The 21,375-nt window shown below is 37.5% G+C and overlaps 1 protein-coding gene across 15 annotated transcripts in view; it reads left to right on the top strand.

Annotated features, from left to right (window-relative positions):
• ptprt (protein tyrosine phosphatase receptor type T) overlaps nt 1–21,375 on the top strand; it is a 207,313-nt gene that overhangs the window by 75,277 nt on the left and 110,661 nt on the right. For all 15 annotated transcript variants that reach the window (XM_043242178.1, XM_043242190.1, XM_043242191.1 and 12 more), the window contains exons 6-7: nt 1,333–1,507; nt 15,941–16,234. In XM_043242178.1, the coding sequence (XP_043098113.1) occupies nt 1,333–1,507; nt 15,941–16,234 (469 nt within the window). The remainder of the gene's footprint in view (nt 1–1,332; nt 1,508–15,940; nt 16,235–21,375) is intronic.

The raw sequence follows: 21,375 nt of genomic DNA, 5'->3' as shown, positions 1-21,375 counted from the left end.
CTTTACAAACATTCAGTGACATATTTAACCTTATTTGATTAAGCACTGAAAAAAGATTCTTTGGATCCGTTTCATTCTAACAAAAATGTTGTCCTTTATTATATTTATCATTTGAATCAAACCTTTAATCTTGCTAAAGCTAAATTAACAATAACTCAATAACTTCATAACTCTTATATTTAAATCTCAGCCTCCTCCCGAATTTTTGATGATTTTTACCTAAATTTGATGGCCTTAAGAATATTTTCTGCTATGCATATATGAACATATTATATATCAAAATAAAGAAGCAAGCCTCTGCTCTGAAACTAAAAAATGTATTCTATCTTTACATGTTCATGTTTTATCATCACTTGATTGAAGATAGGTTTCATCAGAAATACAACATTTTAGACAAAAAAATTTAAAAAATGCCTTTTCAAAGTACTGCATTTTCAAGCAAAATGCATTCAGATATCATATTCTTTCTCCTGTAAATAATTATATAAATAATTGACATTGCATTCCGTAAACAGAATGAACAGATACACAAACACACACGTTTATGCACATATTCATATTCACCTCCGTCACTGACTAGCCTACTTTGTCCCAATCAGGTTCAAAATGGTCAAAACGTGATCTACATGCATGTTATATGATCTATATTATGATGTACAATGTCTCTGATCCTTCAGTAACCCGTAACTCATTTAGGACTTGAACATGGGCTTTCCTTACCGTAATACACCTAAAACATGAATTGCCGTAAAAACACGTCTTTCCCTGGCGGGAAAGCGTTGTAACCTAATTGACGGAATATCTCAACGTCAAGGAAAGAGTTAACTGAATAACTGAACTAAACAAGTTTACACCAGAAGCCAAGCTTATAAATTAGACCAATATAAGTTTTTAAATAAGTGACACAGTCATTTTACGTTTTTTTCACTGTACATGCTCAAAATGTTGATTTTATCCCCGAGCATCTCTATTATGTGTGTGCGTGCAACGTTCACTTAATTTGCATTGGGAGGTTTTGAACCTTGGTCCCGAGACACATCGCTTGAGGAAACTTAATAACTTGTTGGAGATTTTTGTCAGCAGGATTTCTAAGCCAGTGTCTGTGTCCATGAAGTCTTGGATAAAATTACTTTTTCCCTTGGCTGGAGACTATAAGCCTCCATCTATCCTGTGCTACAGCACTGAGACATGAAGACATAACACCAGTTCTCATTGTGCACAGTGTGTTTTAAGAGCTTGTGCCTCAGTCTTGATGTAGCACTATGGTCTACCTTTTAAAATATATGTATGCTTATTGTCAGTTGCAAGAATGATTATTCTTCTGTTTTTCAGCAATGGAATGGTAAAGACACATCTCTCATGGTAACCCGAGTGGTGAACCATCGGCGCTTCTCCGCCACCGTTAGCGTAACGGACACGTCACAGCGCAGCACTAGCCGTTACCGCTGCGTCATTCGTTCTGATGGAGGATCTGGAGTCTCCAACTACGCCGAACTCAGCGTCAAAGGTTCGCAAAGACACCTGAAAGCATTGATGCACCTAGTTTTGAAGGTTCTGAAATGTGAATGTTAATTTGTAATGATGATCTAATTGCTTTTGGGCCTGTACATGTAGTATTCGATACAGTATATTCATCAGCTGTCAAAAACCGAAGGCTGATACTTGGCGATTTTAACAGTTCATTACAACCTATTCAACTCTATTGAATGATAGACAGTATAGCTATCCTCTTCATGCTGATCAGCCAATCACAGAAAAGAAAAAAGAAGTGTTGTTGGCCTTTTATTTGGCTATATTCAAAGCATATTGTTAAAAGTGCAAATTTAAAAAACACGTTTTAATGCAGTTAAAAGGAAATATTTTTCTTTAATACAGGTTAATACAGAAAAACTATATTTTTTAACAATGTAATTTTTCCATTTTATAATATTTTTCCATTGTCATTTTCTACTGCCTGAATCTTTCTCTTTCTCTCTCTCTCACTCACTCACTCACTCACACACACACACACACACACACACACACTTATATTTACTTTGAATTTATGCAAATTTCCATAGCTCACGTTTCATAATTGTGGCCCAGTGTTCAGGGACACTGGCTTTCCAATGCTGGCATGCACTTTGAGAGATGCTCGCCAAAACACACACAAAGCAAACCCACAGCCCGAAATACAGCACTTATAACGTGCATCAGCCGTCAGCAGCAGGATTTCTCCTGAATTATTACCCACAGAGTGTTCATTATTTCAGCTAGCATTGCTAACGACTAGTACAGAAGTCTGGATTCTCTTCTGTTTCTTAAGATAATGGGGTAGAGCCTCAGCTTGGCTACAGAGCCATTGTCCCACTTAAGCAGAAATATCAAAAAGCTTTGGTCTTTTTCTGCAAGGCTTGTTAACGTGTGGTCACTGGACTTGAGAGAAATGCTAGCATCTGTTTGGCTGTGCAGTGTGTGACTTAGCATGGCCAAAAACACCTTTAGTGGTGCTCTTTACCCCTGATAAGCTTTGTCTGGGATTCAAGCTTGTCTGCCCATATGGCACTTGGAAGCAAAAAAGGAGAAATAACTAAAATCCAACAGTTTCTCAGTGCTGCTTTTGGAACAAAGACCTGATTAAATCCTTTAATCACTGCAGAGACATCAGTAATTGTCTTTAGTCTTTATTAGGAGCTGCTATTATTCTATCAGATAGCAGTAGATTAGGTAAAATGGCTTTTTACGTAGTAATGGAACATTTTTTGGCCAATAATTCCACATCCCCTCTTCATTTCTACGTAGAGAGCATTTATATCTCACAATCTGTTCAGTTTGAATTTAGGCTGATTTGCAATATATCGTCGTATTTTCAATGTCAAATTAGGTATGTGTGAGTGCTAACTGTGTTAAATTAACATTAACATTTCGGCGCTGTTAAGCATATTTAATCAATCTAATTTATTAGAAGTGGGCTAAAATTAGGCTATTCGTTCAATAATCTGTGAACCTCAACAAGATTTTGTATTTCTGTGAGGCCAGGCGTAAAAAGCCATCCATATGGTATTGTATGTATCAGTGTCTATTCAAATGTAAAAAATGTATGAATGTCTATGAATAATAATGAGATGATGGTAAGAAATTTTTTTTTAAGGTAGAGTGGGCAATAATGTAACTGATTAATCATTTAAGGTGAAGTGTGTAATTGCCGTGCCACTAGTGAAATTGCAGAAATAATTTATATTTTTAAATAGCACCCTTTCTGCCATTGTTAGAGCAAACCGATCGTCCCATCTAGCGCCAGTGGTTCGAAAAGTTTGTCAGTGCAGATTAAATCATTAGAACAGAACTGAATCTTTGACTCAGTAAAACTAAGTTTAAGGCCTGACAAACCTGCATTACAGTTGGAACCACTCGAGTTCCCAGGTGTACCCAGCATGACGGTGGATCTAAAGCTTCTCTTTGCAGATGATTTAGCATTGCTGTCACTGCTAGAGCGAGCACTGCGGGACAGTTTCAAGTCCTGCATTTGCTCTCTAAGACCTGGTTGTCCCTATCATTTGGGGGAAAAAATAAAAATGATAGAAACTTAGAAACTAGAACTGCAGAGCAAAACTTCACAGTACCAACTGTGATGCCATTCAGTACTGAAATTTTTATCTAAGATTTGAGCGCTGTAGACCACATTTTTAAACAGTGCTGATTGGTCGCAGTGTTCACACGCTCAATAGAAACGTCTGTGATTGTCTTCAGTGATCATTGTTTCACGCTCTTCACCGTGCACTTATACAGAAGCACATGGGAGCTTTTGAAAACCTATATATCTGTTGATATGACCATTGTGACCATTGGGACCAGTCAGTGCTGCTAAAGAATCGGCTCAACAGTGCCCAGAACTGAAATTGTTTTTAGGAAATTGTTTTTAAATTTAAATGCAGAACGGTACTTTTGGCAACACTACTTCAGACATCATTTGATTTGTTTATTAGTGCCTTAAATAGCCTATAACTCATGTTAAATAAGTGTTTTTCTTTTAAAAAATATCTATAAATAGTAGTTATCTGTTTGTATATAAATGGTTTTGTTTGACACATAGTCAAACCTAAGTGCCTGAAATCCTGTTAACTATGGTTACATCATTTGTAACTTGCTTTTTATTATGAAATAGTTCCAACACAAGATATAAGACAGCCATGTTCAATTAAACACCTTTGATTTATTATATAAATAACAAAGGTTTTCACCAAGTGATATACAGTAGCTTAATAGTATGTGCAATTGTTGAGTATTATCATTATCCGTGATTCACCCAATCAGATTTTCTTGTACAGTAATGCCCCATCTTTGTAGTATTAGTATGCGTCTGATTAACATGCCAAATCTAGAAGCTAACAGAGGTGTCACATATAGTGGTCGTGTATCTGGAGCAGCGTGTCTGTGGCAGGCTCTGCCAGCGATCATTGCCATCTGGCTTTGCTGAGTTCGTCCTGGGAGGGATGGTGTTCGCTGGGGCAATATCCCTCAGGCTGCGAGCGCCTCAGGTGCTCAGAGGGTCCAGTGTCATCCTGGGAATTCAGAGGTGTGTGGATGCGTCTGCGTTCAGTGTGTGTGTGTGTGTGTGTGATTAGGGAAGCCAACAGAGGGGTGATGTATAACATCATTTCCCTGGGGAAATGAATAGAGTGGAAGGCAATATGCTGCACAGCACAGGCATGCTAAATGAAATATGCATTAATTAATGCATGCGGTGCCAGGGATTCAGTCCAGGGGGAGGAGGTGGGGGCAGTGTGTATGGTATGAGTGGCATCGTTCCAGCCAGACACTGACAATTAATAAAGAGAACTTGCTGGGGGCATAACTTTTTAAAGGGAGCTGAGCTGAAAAGGTCAAAAGTTTGACCCGGTGTGAGTGAAGAAATGCAGACTAAATGGACCTGTAGAGAGATTATTTTCTTAATCAGTTTTTGGCCATCCTTAATGGAAGATAAATTCACTGGAGAAGTAAAATTGCTCAATTAAGTAGATTTCTTATACCCCATTGGCAGCGTTTCTCATTTTTCTTGTTCTTACCTTGTTAGCAATTGAAATGGTCTTTTTCTTTCTTTTTTTAGGTATAAATCTCATTAAAATCTCATTGTTTAAAGCCTACTATTCAAAGGTTTGTATGTTTTAATGTTTGTGAAAGCAGCCTCTAACGCTCACCAAGGCTGCATTTATTCGACCAACAACACAGTAAAACAGCAATATTGTGAAATATTTTATGAATATATTTTAAATTGTATATTGTTATTTATTCCTGTGATGCAAATCAGAATATTCTTAATAAAAATGCTTAATAAAAAAAATCTGAATATATTAAATTACCAAAGCAATTACCAAAGCCAAATTGTCACCAAAGTAAAGGTTTTCCTCTATTGTCTCACAAAAAATTGTCTTATTGCTCTTTTTAATATACAGAAACATTTTGGTCAAGTTTCAAAAAGATAAGCACTGTAAAAGACTAGGAATATTAGGAATGGTGTAGATGAGTTGTATAACCGGTTAAACAACAGAAAGAGAGGAATGGTGTGTAAATACGAGTAAGTGTGGTCAGTTTCGGGGCAGGTGCCTGAACTGTAAGTACTGGCCATTGCTTTCTCAATCCTCCATAAATGTGTCAGCCACTGAATGTATGAGTGTGTTTGCAGGCTGAGGGAGCACGGGGGAGTAACACACACTGAGAGAGATTAAAACGGTGAGTTTTATAAATGGGGTGCTCACAGAGGGGTGCAGGGGTCATTAATAACCACCGGCTGATGGCATAGAGAGAGAGATAGCGAGAAAGACGGACAGAGGGGCTAGTAATTGTGATTCGAAGGTACTTTCCTGCTGGTGACCGTGGAGAAAGTCCCATTATTTGTCATTTTCTTCTCACGTCTCTTTTATTTGGGTTTGCTTTTGCCCTCTCAGGATTTTCTTTGTAAATATGTTTCCCCTATGCATGCCTGTATCTCTTTTTGATTGCTTTCTCAGCCACAGTAACATTTTATTGCTCACAGGTTGCTCTTTCATAGCTCAGGAGTTTTAATGAGTTCACAATTATGGTTTATTGCAGTACTTGGAAGGCAGTAGAGTAGATACTCCTCAAACAATCTGGTTAGTTTGTTCTAAACTCCTAACCTAAAGTATAAAACTTCTGCAGCTAATTGAGGCTGAATCGCCTGGCATTTTTTACGTTTTGAAACTTTAAGATGCAGTTTTGTTCTGGTGAATGTTATAGGCCCACTTTGTATGAACATTTTTGAACATCTCCCATTGACTTCATTCATACTGATGTACGAGCACATTCACACTGGTCATCTTTCTAACACCATTACATACTTAATTGTGATTGGCTTGACATGATTGCATAATGAGGTTTTTCTCATTTGAAACCTAAACTGACCTAAAGAATCTAAACTCTGTTATTTTACCATTTTTCAGTATTGTTTTTAACTTTAGGAAATGCAGATGTAGTTTGCATTGTTGTCTTTGGGCAAGTTCATTTAAACAAATAAATATACACAAATGACATGATTTTTAAAGTACAGCACTGTGTAGAGGTATAAAGTGAACGTGAATAGTAGCTCAGATCAATTTGTGATTGAAGAACATTGTTAGAAATGTTCATGAGCTCATACTGAGATCCCTTTGACTTTCCATCGCAGACTTTGGTATCTTGGCCATTAAGAACGCATTTTAAAACTTTGATGAGAAATTCCACAAAAGAATATGGCTGATGATTATTGAGGTATTTTTCTTTCAGGATGAAGAAGTAGACTTCTGAATTTGCTGTCTATTTCATCTCGTTTAGTCTATGAGCAACCGTTGAAATGTCTTTTGTGATTTATCTTTCCTGTGGGCAGCACTTTCCTGTCATTACTCTTCGTTTCTGTCTCAGACACATTTGGACGTACAATAATTTTTATCTGCCTGTATTATCATCTTTATTTCTTTTTTCCTCTTTCATTCCTGTTTTCTTTATCTCTACTTCAAGCCTGTGTGGTGTCAGAGCTCTCCAGTTTTTCATATTTAATGTATGCTAATCTTTGTTAAGTAATATTCATTCTGACAGTCATTTCACTCTCTCATGTCCTCTCACAATCTCACCCTGATGCAATTTTAACCCAAAACCCTCTGTGCCTTATTAGCCCATTTATACACATTTGCATCGCAGTGTCAGAGGGTGAGATGTGGGAGAAAGAGAAAAGTTTTAGATTCATTCTGGGAGAAACCATTTGTGCAGGTTATTAAAAAATCTATGGGTTAAATTAGGATTTTGGAGGTGGGAAAACCCATTTATCTGGTTTGGTGGTTAAAAACAGCTTCCCTTATAATAATTGGTTTGATATATTGGTCAAATGTTTGCAATTACTACCATTTTAATGTTTAGAAAAATTTAAATACAACAAAAATTAGATATATTAGTGCTGTCTGTTAACAATGAACTGCAATTATCACATCCAAAAATATTTTTTTGTTTACATAATATTTACGTGTGTATTTTGTACATTTATATATACATATATTTCCATGTATATATTTATATACTTATTATTTGTATTAATGTATATATTTATTTATATATTTGTTTGAAATAAAGTCAAAAACTTATTTCGGGAGCAATTATTTGTTTGGCAGCTCTATATGCTACATACACTATATATTTGTACACTATATACTGAGCTGGTAAATGATGTCTATATGTCTATATATATCTTTTGAGGCCTTACTGACTTCAGAATTCTGATATAGATATGAACTGTCTCTCAGTGAATTTACAGGCCTGTGCCTCTTAGTGTGACAGAGGCAGTGCGCTAGACTAGTTAGAATGCAGGTCTAGGCGTCCCCATGGTTCATGAAACCCCTCTCTGCCTCTGACAAGACAGGAGGCCCCCAGGGGCCCTTCATCCACACTACACTCTCCCCACAGACTCACATCAGCAGAATAATAGCAAGGTCTGTGCGAATGGCTGTTTCCAGTATGGCCTTATTGATATGCTGCTGGTCAGCGTTGGACCTTTCATGTGAGAGTGAATGAAAGAGAATAATATAGTGTTGATATAGCTAATGGATTCATAGACAGAGGGATGGCCTCAGGTGGAGGTGCTAATGACAGGTGACAGCTGTAATCTGGGACTGAACTCCAGGGTGTAATCTGGATCGATTCTCTGTAGTCTCTGTTTGGTATGATGTCCGTGTAGTTGATGACGGGCATGTGGGGAATATTAACCTACTGTAAAAGAACGCTGTAGACTGCAGAATTTTTCTCAGTTCATTTCTAACTTCTGTCTGTTGTCCTTAATTAGCATAACAAAACACTGTACTTTTAGTGCTTATTTTATTTGACCTTTTCATAAATTAGAATAAAGTTATGTTTTATTTTATTTTGAAAACGCATGGAATATACATTATTTGGTATTAATGTAGGCCAAATTTGAAGGCAGCATTCTATTTGTTCTTTACAGATTTAGTTTTAGTATATTTTAGTATATTTAATGTTTTACCTTTGAAAAACTTCATAGTACATTGCTTGATTATCAGTCTATGAAGTTTTTTTTATTCATGAGATTCCATGTTACTTCCCTTAGAAGTAAGCTGCGTAAGTAGGCAAAAATAAATTTGATAAAATTAAATATAAAAAATTTAATATAAATATAAAAATAACCGAATAAAAAAAGGATACAGATCCATAAACCAGAAGTTAATTAAGAGACTTACATTTTAGACATCATATTTCCTGTTTTTCCTCTATTTTGACAACAAAAATAATTCCAAACACAACCACAGCGTTATTTTGTGTCTCTGAGCAACATGGCGGTGTTTCGTTCCTGAGTGTTGAGTGTTGTGAGTGTTGAGTTTCAACACGTACCTAAATGTCTGCCAACATGGCTGGCCTGTGCGTGTTTTCAGCGAGAGGTGTTTATGCGTGTGATGGTGATGCAGAAAGCACTGTGTTATCTACACTCAGACAGAGAGAAGTATTAGTGAAGGATTTTGGAAGTCTGCGTGTGTGTCCGTAGACTGCCTGCGAGCGGCCTTCACTACAGAGATGGATTAGAGCGCAGTAATACTACAGCCCAGATAAGCAGGAGCCGAGGAGTTAGCACTTCAAACAGTCGCAGACACTTTATTTGTCTGTGTGAATATTTATTTATATATTTATTTAGTTTGTATTCCGTAGCCTCTCGACGCTCTGCTCTCCAAGCACCCTGCACTTCAAAGTATGCGCCGCATATGTGCATTGAAATACGTAGCTTTTTCACTGACTCTCCATCTCACAGGAATAAAGTTGTTTAGTTTCCATAACCTAGTAAGCTGCCTACCTAGAAAGCGTTATGCAGTATGGCATGCAGGTGCGCTATGCTGCAGAGAGAGCATAAGGAGTATGAGACTGACCACTAGTAGAAAAGTAAATGGGAAGATTCAGTATACGTTATGCCTTTCAGTTAATAGAGCCATTCATGATTAATTTATGATTCCATTGTTATCAGATTGCTCAACTGAAATATTTTGTCAACACAAAACGTATAGCTATATTTGTATGTATATATGTATAAGTTAAAAGTAGCCGGGAATGCCAGAGAGAGTTGTCTTGTCTTAATGGGACTTTGAAAATGGTTTAATTATGCAGATTCTGTACATGCATATGAATATACATTGCAGAAAAACAATCCATACCTTGGCACAAACCCAAAATGTTGATTTTTAAGCATACTTACTAAAACATAGTTTTTCCCATTATTTATATTATGCTTAAAGTAATACATCTGGAAAGTTGGATAGTACCGATGTAAACATGTAAAGTAATTAGTTCTGTCAGACGATTAATCACAATTAATTGCATCAAAAATAAAACATTTTTCTTTACATAATGTATTTGTCTATACTGTGTATATTTATTATGTATATATTAAATACAAACACATGCATGAATATATTTAATAAAAATATGGTATGTTTATATATTAAATACATTTCTATATAATATCCAACATGAGAAAATAAATGTCAATTTAATATATACATTATAATATAATATATTACGTAAAGAAAAACATTTATTTTGGGTAAGATTTATTACGATTAATCACTAAAAATAATGATTGTTTACGTTGTCGCAATGTAATTGAAAATTGTATTAATGCACAGCTATATATAAATTAAAAAAAGAAATAACTGTACTATCGCCCAGCTCTAATTGGTTAAATGCCATATCAGGATGTGAATTTCATGATTTTCTGTAAAGCTGCTTTAAAAATAGTGTACATTCCGAAGATAAGCTTCACGTTAGCATCGTGCTTATCAAAGTCTTACGAGCTTCACGAAAACAGCACTGTTTATGCAGCACCTGAACATTTGCGCTTTGTTCCAAACTATGCAATGGCTTATATAGCTCATATGGCTTATATAGCTATTAAAGCTATAACACAAGTTGACACAAGTTTGTGTTCCATTCTTAATGTAAACTGCCATCTACATAATAGACAGCATACAGTAAGGCAGCTCGCTGGATTTTGCAACAGAGATTTGTATGTGTGTGTGTTTTACGTCTCACCGAGTCCAAAGATGTTTTTGTAGCAGAATTTTGAATTTTATGCACAGGTGTCCTCAGCATGTCGTCTTTGAACAGCGGCGGGTTTGTGAATTCAGTCTAGCGAAAGACGCCTCCTCCCTTATTTTCACTCTCCCCCCTCTCTTGTCGTCCTTTCCCCATGCATTGCTTTTATTTGTCCAGACCTGAATGTACTTCTTCTGAAAGAGGGTTTGAAGAGCCTTCACGCTGTTCATAGCGTGCTTGTATGTTTACAGCGTTCCTCCTCTGTATTTCTCTTGTTCCCTGCTCTTCTACAATGCTCAATATGGTGTTTTGATTAAAGTGTTCTGTGAGGGCATCCAACGAAAACCTTTCTAACGCCGATGCACAGCTATAAAAAAAAATACAAAAATACAAGGGGAATTAGATTTTAGATGGAAGGAAGAAGAAAGCAGGAATTGTAGTTCCTCGTCCTGACAGAGAATCAAACCTCCAAAGAGATACTGCATCAAGGGATAAGGGTCAGGTCAAAGGCACAGGCTGCATCTCTCCTGGCATTTCTCATCTACTTCCCTTGAGCTGCTCTTCCGAGGTTTGATCCAAACAATAAAGCGAATGAGTCGAAACAACTGTGTGAGTCACTGTTTCCCACGAGGCTGCAGGTATGGAGGATGAAACTTTGTGGGTGCTGCTGTAGTCTTGGTTTGCAGGGAGCTTGCCAGCTTTGCGATTGTTCTGAAGTTCTTCTGTGATTTTTGGCATAATGTGATGCAATTCTTAAATTGAAGGAATTTCTGAAGATATGTTATTTTGATGTTATTAATGCCTTTCTGGTTGTGTAACATATTAGACGTTGTTTTTCAATGACACCGTCAAAATTAATCTGATTTGGAAGAGCCAAGTTGAGGTTTAACATTTTTTTAGAGCTGGAATATAAATGTATAGTATTGGTATTCAGCAAGGAAACATTCAGTTGATCAGAAGTGGCAATAAAGACTTTTACATTATTACCAAAAAATAAATACTGTTCTCGTGAACTTTCTACACCCTACACCTGCATCCTAAAAAAGGTTTCCCAAAAAATATTAAGCAGCAAAACTGTTTTAGGTAACACTTGGAATAATAACACTTTGCACCACAGAAATAAATTACATTTCAAATATATTTAAAAGGAAAACAGTTATTTATTATTGCAATAATATTTTACAATGTTACTGTTCAAACTGTATTTTTGATCAAATAAATGTATTCTTGGTATAATAGAAACCCCAAGCTTTTTTGTTTGTAATTTCAGTCAAATTGCAGTTTTAAATAAAGGGTTAATAAATACAGGTAATTCATGTAATTTACAAAATAAAAAATAAAAAACATTTTTTAATCAAATTATATTTATTTATTTTTACAAAGTTTTAAACGTTTGTTTATAACAAAAGCAGATAACTTCAACAGTCATTTTTTTTTCTTGCAAGAACAGACAAGCATCTTGTTTAATCTTAGTAATCTCCTCAGATGATAATGTTGTTATCATGTAATGATGTTACACACAATGCACATAGCTTTTCCCTCACTATTGTGACGCGCTGCTTTTGCAAGGTTTTATAGAAAGTTTCAGCTTTCATTTTTCCTTCACGCCCTGAAGAAGTTATGGTTGAAGTGATCCATCCTTGATCATTTTTAGTCATCTTTGACTTAGCTAAAGCGTCTTTTGAAAAACTGAAACCAGCCTTGTCACCTGACCTGAATACAGCTCGCTGATTCGCCATAATGGATGTTGTCAACTTGTCAACTGCTGAAGTAGATTGGGCTATAGAGTGGGAGAATAATGCACAGCAATCAGCATTTATTGGTTTTTGAGAATTAATTTCACAGCCTAAATAAATATCAATACTAGTTTATCACCCTGCTCTATTGTGTACGCAAGCACAAATCTGTACGTATTAGTTTTTGCATCGGTTGAATAGTGGATATTAAAAAGCAGTGTGGTTCTAGATTAAATCTTTCTAAACTTTCTAATACTGTAGCCATATTCTCTCTTTCTCAGTTTCTGTTAAATTGGTTGTTCCGACAGGCGAGAAACCAGATTGCAATTATTGTTGTTTCACAGCTACAAATTCCCATTTGACGGTGAAGCTCATCTTTCTTTCCTCCAGCTCTGCTATCACACAAACCCGGTGGGCTTTGATCAGATAGCAGGGTGGGATTTCTGGAGATTTCTCGCAAATCCAGCCGGTTTTAAAACTTCCCTGCGGACACCAGGTGATAAAGGATAAAATTACAGGGGCGCTCGGCCACATGGACACACATACACCTGCACAGGGACTCCAATCAACACACACTGCTGCTAATATTCCCGAAAGTGTGGCAAAGTATCTGAGGAAATGGGAATGAACTTTGTGTATCAAGGGAATTTGATAAGAAAAGAGTACTTAGAATTGTGCTCTCTCACACACATGAGCTTCTACACCTGAAATAGTAAATAGTGTGTGCAGGAAACCTCTTATGTCTGTAGAAAATAGGTTTTTCCTGGAGTGAAAGGGACCCCTGGTGAACGGGTAATGCTCCTTTTGTTATCTGTATCCATACTGTGCGGCATTGTGCGGTTGTGTCTAGCCCGTCTGAGCCTGGAATATTTCCTTATTCATTCTCATTTCAACTCTTTGAAAGAATATACTGACATAAGAAATGGAGAACTTTAGCGGTAGCTAAGATGAGCTGAAGTCTTTGTGTCATTCATATATTTGTTTTGTTCTGCCAGCGTATTTATATACAAGCCTTCCCTTACTATATTTGAGCACTTGCAGTTATTAGTTGCTGTAGTTCGTGATAACACAATTTCTTATTTCTTTGTCAAGACTGTTGCGTCATCCTAAGAAATATGTGATCCGAATGGGACCACAAAGTAATTAATAGACGTCCGATGTTTTAACATTCTATAATGAACATATGTCGATCTCTCTAGTGACATAGCCACAAACCACCGTGCTAATCAACAACCACATCATCAAGGCTGGAAGCTCAAAATAGTTTGTAAATCACCCGGTGTACAATAACACTCAGCCAATCATCAGCAAGCAATCACCAAGATTCAGCCAGTCATCAGCAGCATCCAAACCTCATTTCAATCCAGCTGCAATCATAAACGCTTAATCCAAAAACACTGCACTAATCGCCAAGTTTATCAACTGCAGGACCATAAATGCCCACGCCAGGACAATGTGCTGACATAAAGACTGCTGAAAATGCATTGAACGATTTGTGTATTAATGGTTTGAACAAAGGCACTACTTCAAAATTGCAATTTAGATGTGACAGCTACCTTGATGAACAACACGCTGGAGTCCATTCATATGATAAATAAGACATTATCCATTAGCAATATCTCATTTCACAGTAAAGTGTAGAAGATTTGTTTTACAGTCATTATTACTGGGGTTTGCGGTAAATTATTGGCTTATGGATAGGAATATTTGTTTCCTAAGAAAAAGACAAGAGGGACTCATTTAAAAAACTGAATATTATAGAGACTATAGGTGGACAGTTTCCACAGAAAATGTTTTTCCTTCTTCCCCTTCTATATTTCCTGTCTTTATTTTCTGTGGTAATCTCTGTTTACTTTTTATATTCCTCATTCCTTTCTGTTATCATTTTTATTTTCTCCCACCTTCATTTTCATTTCAAGCACTAAACACTCTTAAGCTTCAGAGGTTGACGGGTCACATCTAAACTCTCTTCTCCGAACCAGAGCATATCCTTTCCGGGCAGCTGAGGGAGTCAGTGGTTATCAGCTGTGGGTAAATGGGCTTTGGTAATCTGGCTCAGTTGATTACATGGCACAGTAGAGACAGCAGCCTCTCATTAGAGTGGGCCTGGGTGGCTCTTCCATGCTCGGATGAACCCTTCATGCACCGCTACTCACCTCTAACCCTGGATTAGTGTCTGTCTGCACCCTCTCCTGCTGAGAGAAAGTGCCAAAAAGACGATTAGAAGATGGAAGGAGGGAACTGAGAAAGAAAGAATGGATTCTGATTGTATTTTTACATTAGGAACATAAAAGAAATACTGGAAAACAATATTGTTTGAAGGTAATATTTACATTTTATCAAGAAATTGTTTGGATGGCTGGACCGCCAGGTCATTTCTAAGGTGGATCTCTGGATGGTTGCTAAGCCATTATGTGGTTGCTAGGGTTCTTTTTTTATTTGATTAAAATAAGGAATCCTGAGAAAATGGGGAGAGAAAAAGGAAGGAAGGAAATGAAAAGAAAGGAAGTATGGAATGAATGAATAAAATGGAGAGGGAGGAAGGAAATGGAGGAAAAGGAAGGAAAGGAAGAATGTATGTAAATAAAGTAGAAAAGAAAATGGGAGAAAAGACAGAAATGAAAAAAGAGAGAAAAGAAGGTCAAGAAAGCGAGAGAGGAAAACAGGGGGGAAACAAGTAAAAGTAAGGAAAGTAGTAAGGAAGGAATCAAGAGCAAGAATGGAAGAAAAAAAAGAAACATTGTTTACCTTTCACAGGTTTGAGGGTAAATCTGAGGTGCTCAAAGGCAGTGAGACAAAGAAGGAAGAGACAGGCAGAGACAGGAAGTTAATGCAGTGCAAGCCGTAAGCTGTCTCCAGTGGATTTAATGTGAGTGGGTAGAAGCAATGAGAGAGAGAGAGAGAGAGAGGGGAGAGAGAGAGCTTAGCTAAGTGTTTAGGGAAAAGCTATAGCCCACCTTCTCAACTGGGATTCCAGGAAACGTTTCATTCCATTTATTCTAACAATTCTGCCGGCCAAGCAAGTCTGTCTGATATCCCTTAATGAGCTTCAAAGCTTCGGCCGCATGCTTCACTGTAATTCCAGCCTTCATTTTCCTCTCACCATTTTACACTACAAAAAGCAAATGTGAAATGATGGCTGAATACAGTGTAATAGTGAAACGAGATTACTTTCTACAGCCCTTAATTGCTCTTTCAACAACTTTTTAAATTTGCTGAAAAATTATTGCAAGAAATGGTCGATGTATTTTAGTGAAGCCACATTTTTTCATTTCTTTCTATTGCTTCTTCCTACTCTTTCAAATATTGGTATATTCTTATATTGAGGATGCGTGGTATTGATGATAATGGGTGTTTGGTGAATGCATTAGTTTGCACAAATTCTGCATGTTACTGATGAAGTATAATAAAAAATGTGCAGATAAAACAGTGACTTTACATCTAATTCACATTTATTGTTTAATTCATTTTTTGCGCTAGTGTTAAAAAGCCAAAAAATTCTGTGCATTTTTTTGGACAATTATGATTCTATTCTACATAGTTTGTATGTGAAAACTTCCCAGGAATGATGGCAAAACTTTTTCTATGATGACATTTTGTAATGGGTTAATTGTGTACGTAAACAATTCCCTTCTTTTGTTCTTCTTCAGCACCCCCCACTCCCATCGCTCCACCTGAGCTTCTTGCAGTTGGTGCCACCTACTTGTGGATCAAACCAAACGCCAACTCCATCATTGGCGATGGTCCCATCATCCTGAAAGAGGTGGAGTACCGCACCACCACTGGAAACTGGGCCGAGACTCACGTCGTGGATGCACCAACCTACAAGCTTTGGCATTTGGATCCAGATGTGGAGTACGAGATTAAGGTTCTTCTGACCCGACCTGGGGAGGGTGGCACTGGACCACCAGGACCACCCCTCATCACCCGGACCAAGTGTGCTGGTAAGTGTCAGTACATAGAATTAAAACGGACTTGAGAAGGCGGTTAAGAGCAATGGAGTAGACCAGTGTTTGGACAGTTCAACAGTGGTTGTTGCTTTTCTGTGTTACTCTTATTCTTTAAGTGGCAACATAGTTGCTACAATAAAGCGGCCACTCTATTTGTTAGTTCCATTGGCTTTAACAACGCAAGCATCAAAGAATGATACATTTTGTCCTGCTTTAAAAGCAAGAGTAGTTCCCATGAAAAAACAAAATGTTTTCAACATCGCTAAAAATCACAAATGTTTCTTGAGCTGCAAAACAGCATATTATGAGCGTTTGGAAGGATCACGTGACACTATAGATGCAGATATTCTGCTTTACCATCACAGGAATAATTGATATTTTTGAAGATATGCAAATAGAAGTCAGTTATTTTATATTTCAAATGCATATATACCTCAATTTTATTAACCCCAGAAATTTAACCAGAAGTGTGTTTTATGCTTACTAAAAAGAATTATATGCTTAACTTAGCAACATGCTGGGTTATATTAGAGACAGCACTTAAGTGCTCTATCAGTCAGCAGTAGAAACCTAAAAGGAATCCTAATGAGTGTGTTATTGTGAAGTTTCCTGAGGAGAAATAGGAAGAGACTTGGATGATTTGATATGATTTATGAGGGGGTGAAGGTGTTAGTTGTAATGATAATTGAGATTGTTACATTTCCACTGCAGAACGATGGCAAAGAGCAGGAGAGAAGACAAAGGCTATAGGTGGGAACGATTTTCAGACGTAATTATGAACGCAGTAGGGTGGCATGTGGAGCAGTGCTCAGATAGACAGAGACACACTTGATCTGATAATGTGACAGATAATGAGATGACGGGAACAGATGAGAGAGCCCTAGGAAGTAGGGAAGACTGTGATCCAGGTGAAGGAAGTCACTCTGTGTGTGTGTGAGAGAGAGAGAGAGAGATCCAGGTGAGGGTTATATGATGAAGGAGCTGGATTGTCATTGATGACACAGCGGGTGAGATCCAGAGGGGCTCTTCTATATCTCCTCTCGCTCCCTCAGACTATTTTCCTCCACCTTTACTTCCTCAGGCATTTCCATTCTTTGAAATTAGGATGTTCACACGTAATCTTGCAAAAATTCAGCTGGACATTTAAAGGACTTCCAGTGACAAAGAGATTTCACTACAAGAGTTGCGATGTGGACGCATTGAATTAAAATGCCTTTTAGATGCCTGCCTATTCATTTAAACTGCATTTGAATTGAATTCATATAGCTGGCATTTTGAAAATAGAACTGCAATAAAAAAACATGCATGTATAGTAAAGGAAAGCTATGGTGAAGGTGTTTTGATGATACGATTTTCATCCTATTTGCCCATGGATATGTGTGTGTGCTTGTTTGATATTTTTACTTGTCCAGGTGAGGCTGTTCTACATAATCAGTGCGTTCATGCCAGCTCACCACAGGTAGCCGTCTATTAAATATACACACACTCGCACACATTTCTGATCCAATGAAGTTGCTTCCAGCCGACAGCACTGATCTTCCTTGTCCTTCCAATTCAATTTTTCTCCTCCGCTCCGCAGCGCAGGAGCTCTATTGGTATGCTAATACAGTCACACAGAAGTGAGTCCTCTTTAAAATATACCAGCAGACTGGAGGGTGTCATTGTACAGAAACACACACATAACCCTAACTTGCATTTCTGTTTCAATATTTATTCTGAAATAGAAGGATGCTATACATGTAAACAATACGGCTCTTATACATGGCGCAGGTATTTGAGCAAAGTATTCAACATTAGCTTGTAACAATAAAATCTAGAACGCCTTAGCAACTGCATTGCAATGACCTGGCAAGTATTTTTTTTGTATGTTTACACCTGTTATTTTATAAGCCATATTTACACTTTACATTGCACAAAAACTGCACATATAGATCCCATAACATGTTGTTTTTATATTTTACCTTTGCACAGTTTCTGTAATGGAATAAAACCATTGGATTGTCACTGTTGGAACGCTCCCCTTGATATTCAAGCTGCAGTCCACCTAATGAGCTGGAAGCCGGGCGTCTATTCTGACTCTTGCCCTCAGCCCAGTGAATTCTGATAGCTGTGGTCTGTAAGGGTCCAATTGGCATTCAGGTACAACGTAACCCTTCTAAGGCCTTATCAACGATTCAAACAGTGTAAAATTGCTGATATAGCAGGAGGGTTTGAGAGGAAACAGGAGCTAGAGAGGTCAAAGAACGTAATGGTAAGACTGATTGCAGCAACCATCAAAGCCTTGTGATCCACGCGCGTGTGTGGAGATCAATGTAAAATCCACTGTCAGCTTTCATCGCATCACAGTCAGGGAAGCACTTTGGGAGTGAGAGGACAGGACAGACAGAGGGATTGGAGAGAGGTGAAGCGTGACGGAAAAAACATGTGTTTATGTAGTGACGGCACTGTCTACCTGTCACACACGCATGCGCGCGCACATACACACACGGCGGTGCGGATCTGTCACACAGCGCTGATTAGAGCAGACAGGTGTGGAGGTGCTGTGGTCAGGTGAGGCCTGTTTGAAGAAGCGTCTGTGTGTTGTGATGCAGGATAGTTACTGGGTCATGACAATAGATGGACACAAACTCTTCAGGGCTCTTGTTCTAGTGTTGGACATGCTTCAGTTGGTGTCATGCAGGGTGTCAAACTTTGCCTGTACTCCAACAAACAACGACCTTATAGGCCGTTTGTGCAAGCACCTTATATTACCTATATTTACGCTTTAAGTGAAGTTTTAAATGCGTGTCTCGTTTAAATGGAGTGTGTGGACTATTTAAGTTATCGATCGCAGTGTAATTAAAGCATATTTTGATGGGTGTAATTCGTACGAATGACCACACCTGATTCTACCCAAAATTCTAAATTCTAACGTATTACGAGCATGTGCGTTCTCAGGTTTCGATCCCATCCGGTGTTATCAAGTCTCTTTCCAGTATACAGTCCCTCGGTTAACCAAAAACTAATGTGTCCTAAGTAAGCCATGATGAAAGAAAGACAGCTGATATCCAGCTGATATTGGCTATAATATTACTGTTTGTGTGGGCAAAAGTGTTGGATAAAATGAAAATGGAGTTGACATTTGGGATCTATTATAATAACTTTCCTGTAGTCCAGCCTCTCATTCACTGCACTACAGTCCTTGAGGGAAATATCAGCAGTTCCGTGCACTTGCTAGCAGGATTCATATGGAAAAATGAATAATATTGTTCCATCTTGTGATTCTTTTTATTTCTTCTGTTCTTTCACTGCGTCTTTCTTTTGTTTATTCATGAATACATTTGCCTTTCATGTAGCTTTCTTTCTTTCTTTCCTACAGTACCTTCCCTCCATACCTGCATCCTTCACAATGCTCTATATATCTTCTCTTCTGCCGTTCTGTTTTTGTCCTGCTCCATCACCCTCTGTGGCACAGATGTATTTAGGTGTGGTGATCTCTCATCCATTCTTTCTCTTCTCTTCCATCTAGCACAAATGATGGATAGAGTTTAGTCCTCTGCTTGACTCTCCAGCAAAGTGGATTTATTTGAATATATTTCTACAACGCTCATGATAAATCTTCATCCTCTGCAGGGGCAGGAAGACGGAGGTGATAATGTGTGTGTTCTTAATTGCTGAATATCCATTGAAGTGACTGTGGTGCTCTTAATATTTAATGCAGCAATTTAAAAAAAAAAGAAAAAAAAAAGCTCTCAGTAGCAATAGCTCATCTTTTCATCCTCCGCTATAAATTCTACCCTGAGATCTTAAAGCAAATTTACTTTACCTGTAGACAGTCCTTTATCATCCTTTTCCACTTTTCATGGAAACGCTGGGTGTCCACACACACACACACACATGCACACATACACACGCACACACACACACGCAGGTCAATTACCATCTCCTCTCTAGCCTGAAAACCTGAGATAAAGCCTGTCATAAAGAACCTCTTTGATTTGCTGTGGCCTTTGGGACTTCTTTTTGTTAAATTTACGACATTTTAAAACACCTCCACTTTATGAGTTAATTACCAACATATTTCTGAGTTAGAGGGCCTAATGTGTCTTCTGGCTTATGTCCTAAAATTATGAAAGAATATGTTCGGAGATACGAGCACTCAGCAGTCCATCAGTTAATGATATTATATACTGTATATGCAGAGGTTTGGGCAGCTTTAAGTGTACATTACTGTCTTTGGTGCTATTCGTATGGATTCAGTATATGGCTGGCATTATAATGGCGTATTTGAACAGTTGATTTAGGTTTTAATAATTTTTTTTCTGTTTTAAATGAGCCGTAATGATGTAGCAATGTCATTTTATCAACCATGGCTCACCGAGACAATTGTATTTATGTAAATTGTATTACGTTGCTTCTTGCACGTTTGATAAGGGTTAGGGTTTAAAGTGAAATGTCAATTAAGTGGCATAAAAATGGCATTCAGTTTTATGCAAAACAGATCCTCTGAGTGCAAGTGCAATGCTGCACCAGGTGAGCTAAGGAGCAAGTTTATCAGAAATTTCATACGGTGCTTAAGTTGTACAAACCTTGCACAATTTTAAAACTGTTTTGAATAACTAAATTAAATAAATTCATAACTGAATAAAGTGTTCAACGAACCGCATATAAAAAGACTTTATTAAATAACAATCTGCCCAGTAATTATAACTTGGTTAAGAGGAATAAAAATAGTCACCAGTGTTAATTTCAGATGGAAACTGCAGTCAGTTGTTTAAAATGTTTTTTGATAGAGGCATATTTTTCAAATGAGCTTATGTTGAATTCTATTAAAACGGTACTGAACAAGCCAGCGTTGTGCCAAATATCCAATTTCTCATTACCATGCTAAGTGTCAAAGAGTAGCCCTGTGGCACTGATCGGTTGTCAAAGAAGATTTTCAAAAGTTTCGGTCATTTCCTTTTTAAATTCAGAGACGCCAATTCAGATAGGAATTAAATCAAACAATTGTAACCAGGCTTTTTTTCCTGGGTATAAAAAGAATAGCAATAAAATCATCTACTAGCTGATGTAGATACTGAAATAACCCCACAACCTTATGTAAAACAATTACAGTTTCAATAAGACTTTTGTCATAAATGATCAGACGTCAGCGC

The sequence above is a fragment of the Puntigrus tetrazona genome, chromosome 6, assembly GCF_018831695.1.
Source record: "Puntigrus tetrazona isolate hp1 chromosome 6, ASM1883169v1, whole genome shotgun sequence".
NCBI classification, from domain to species: domain Eukaryota; kingdom Metazoa; phylum Chordata; class Actinopteri; order Cypriniformes; family Cyprinidae; genus Puntigrus; species Puntigrus tetrazona.
The sequence above is the reverse complement of the archived record's forward strand: the minus strand, read 5'-3'. Positions and strand labels throughout refer to the sequence as shown.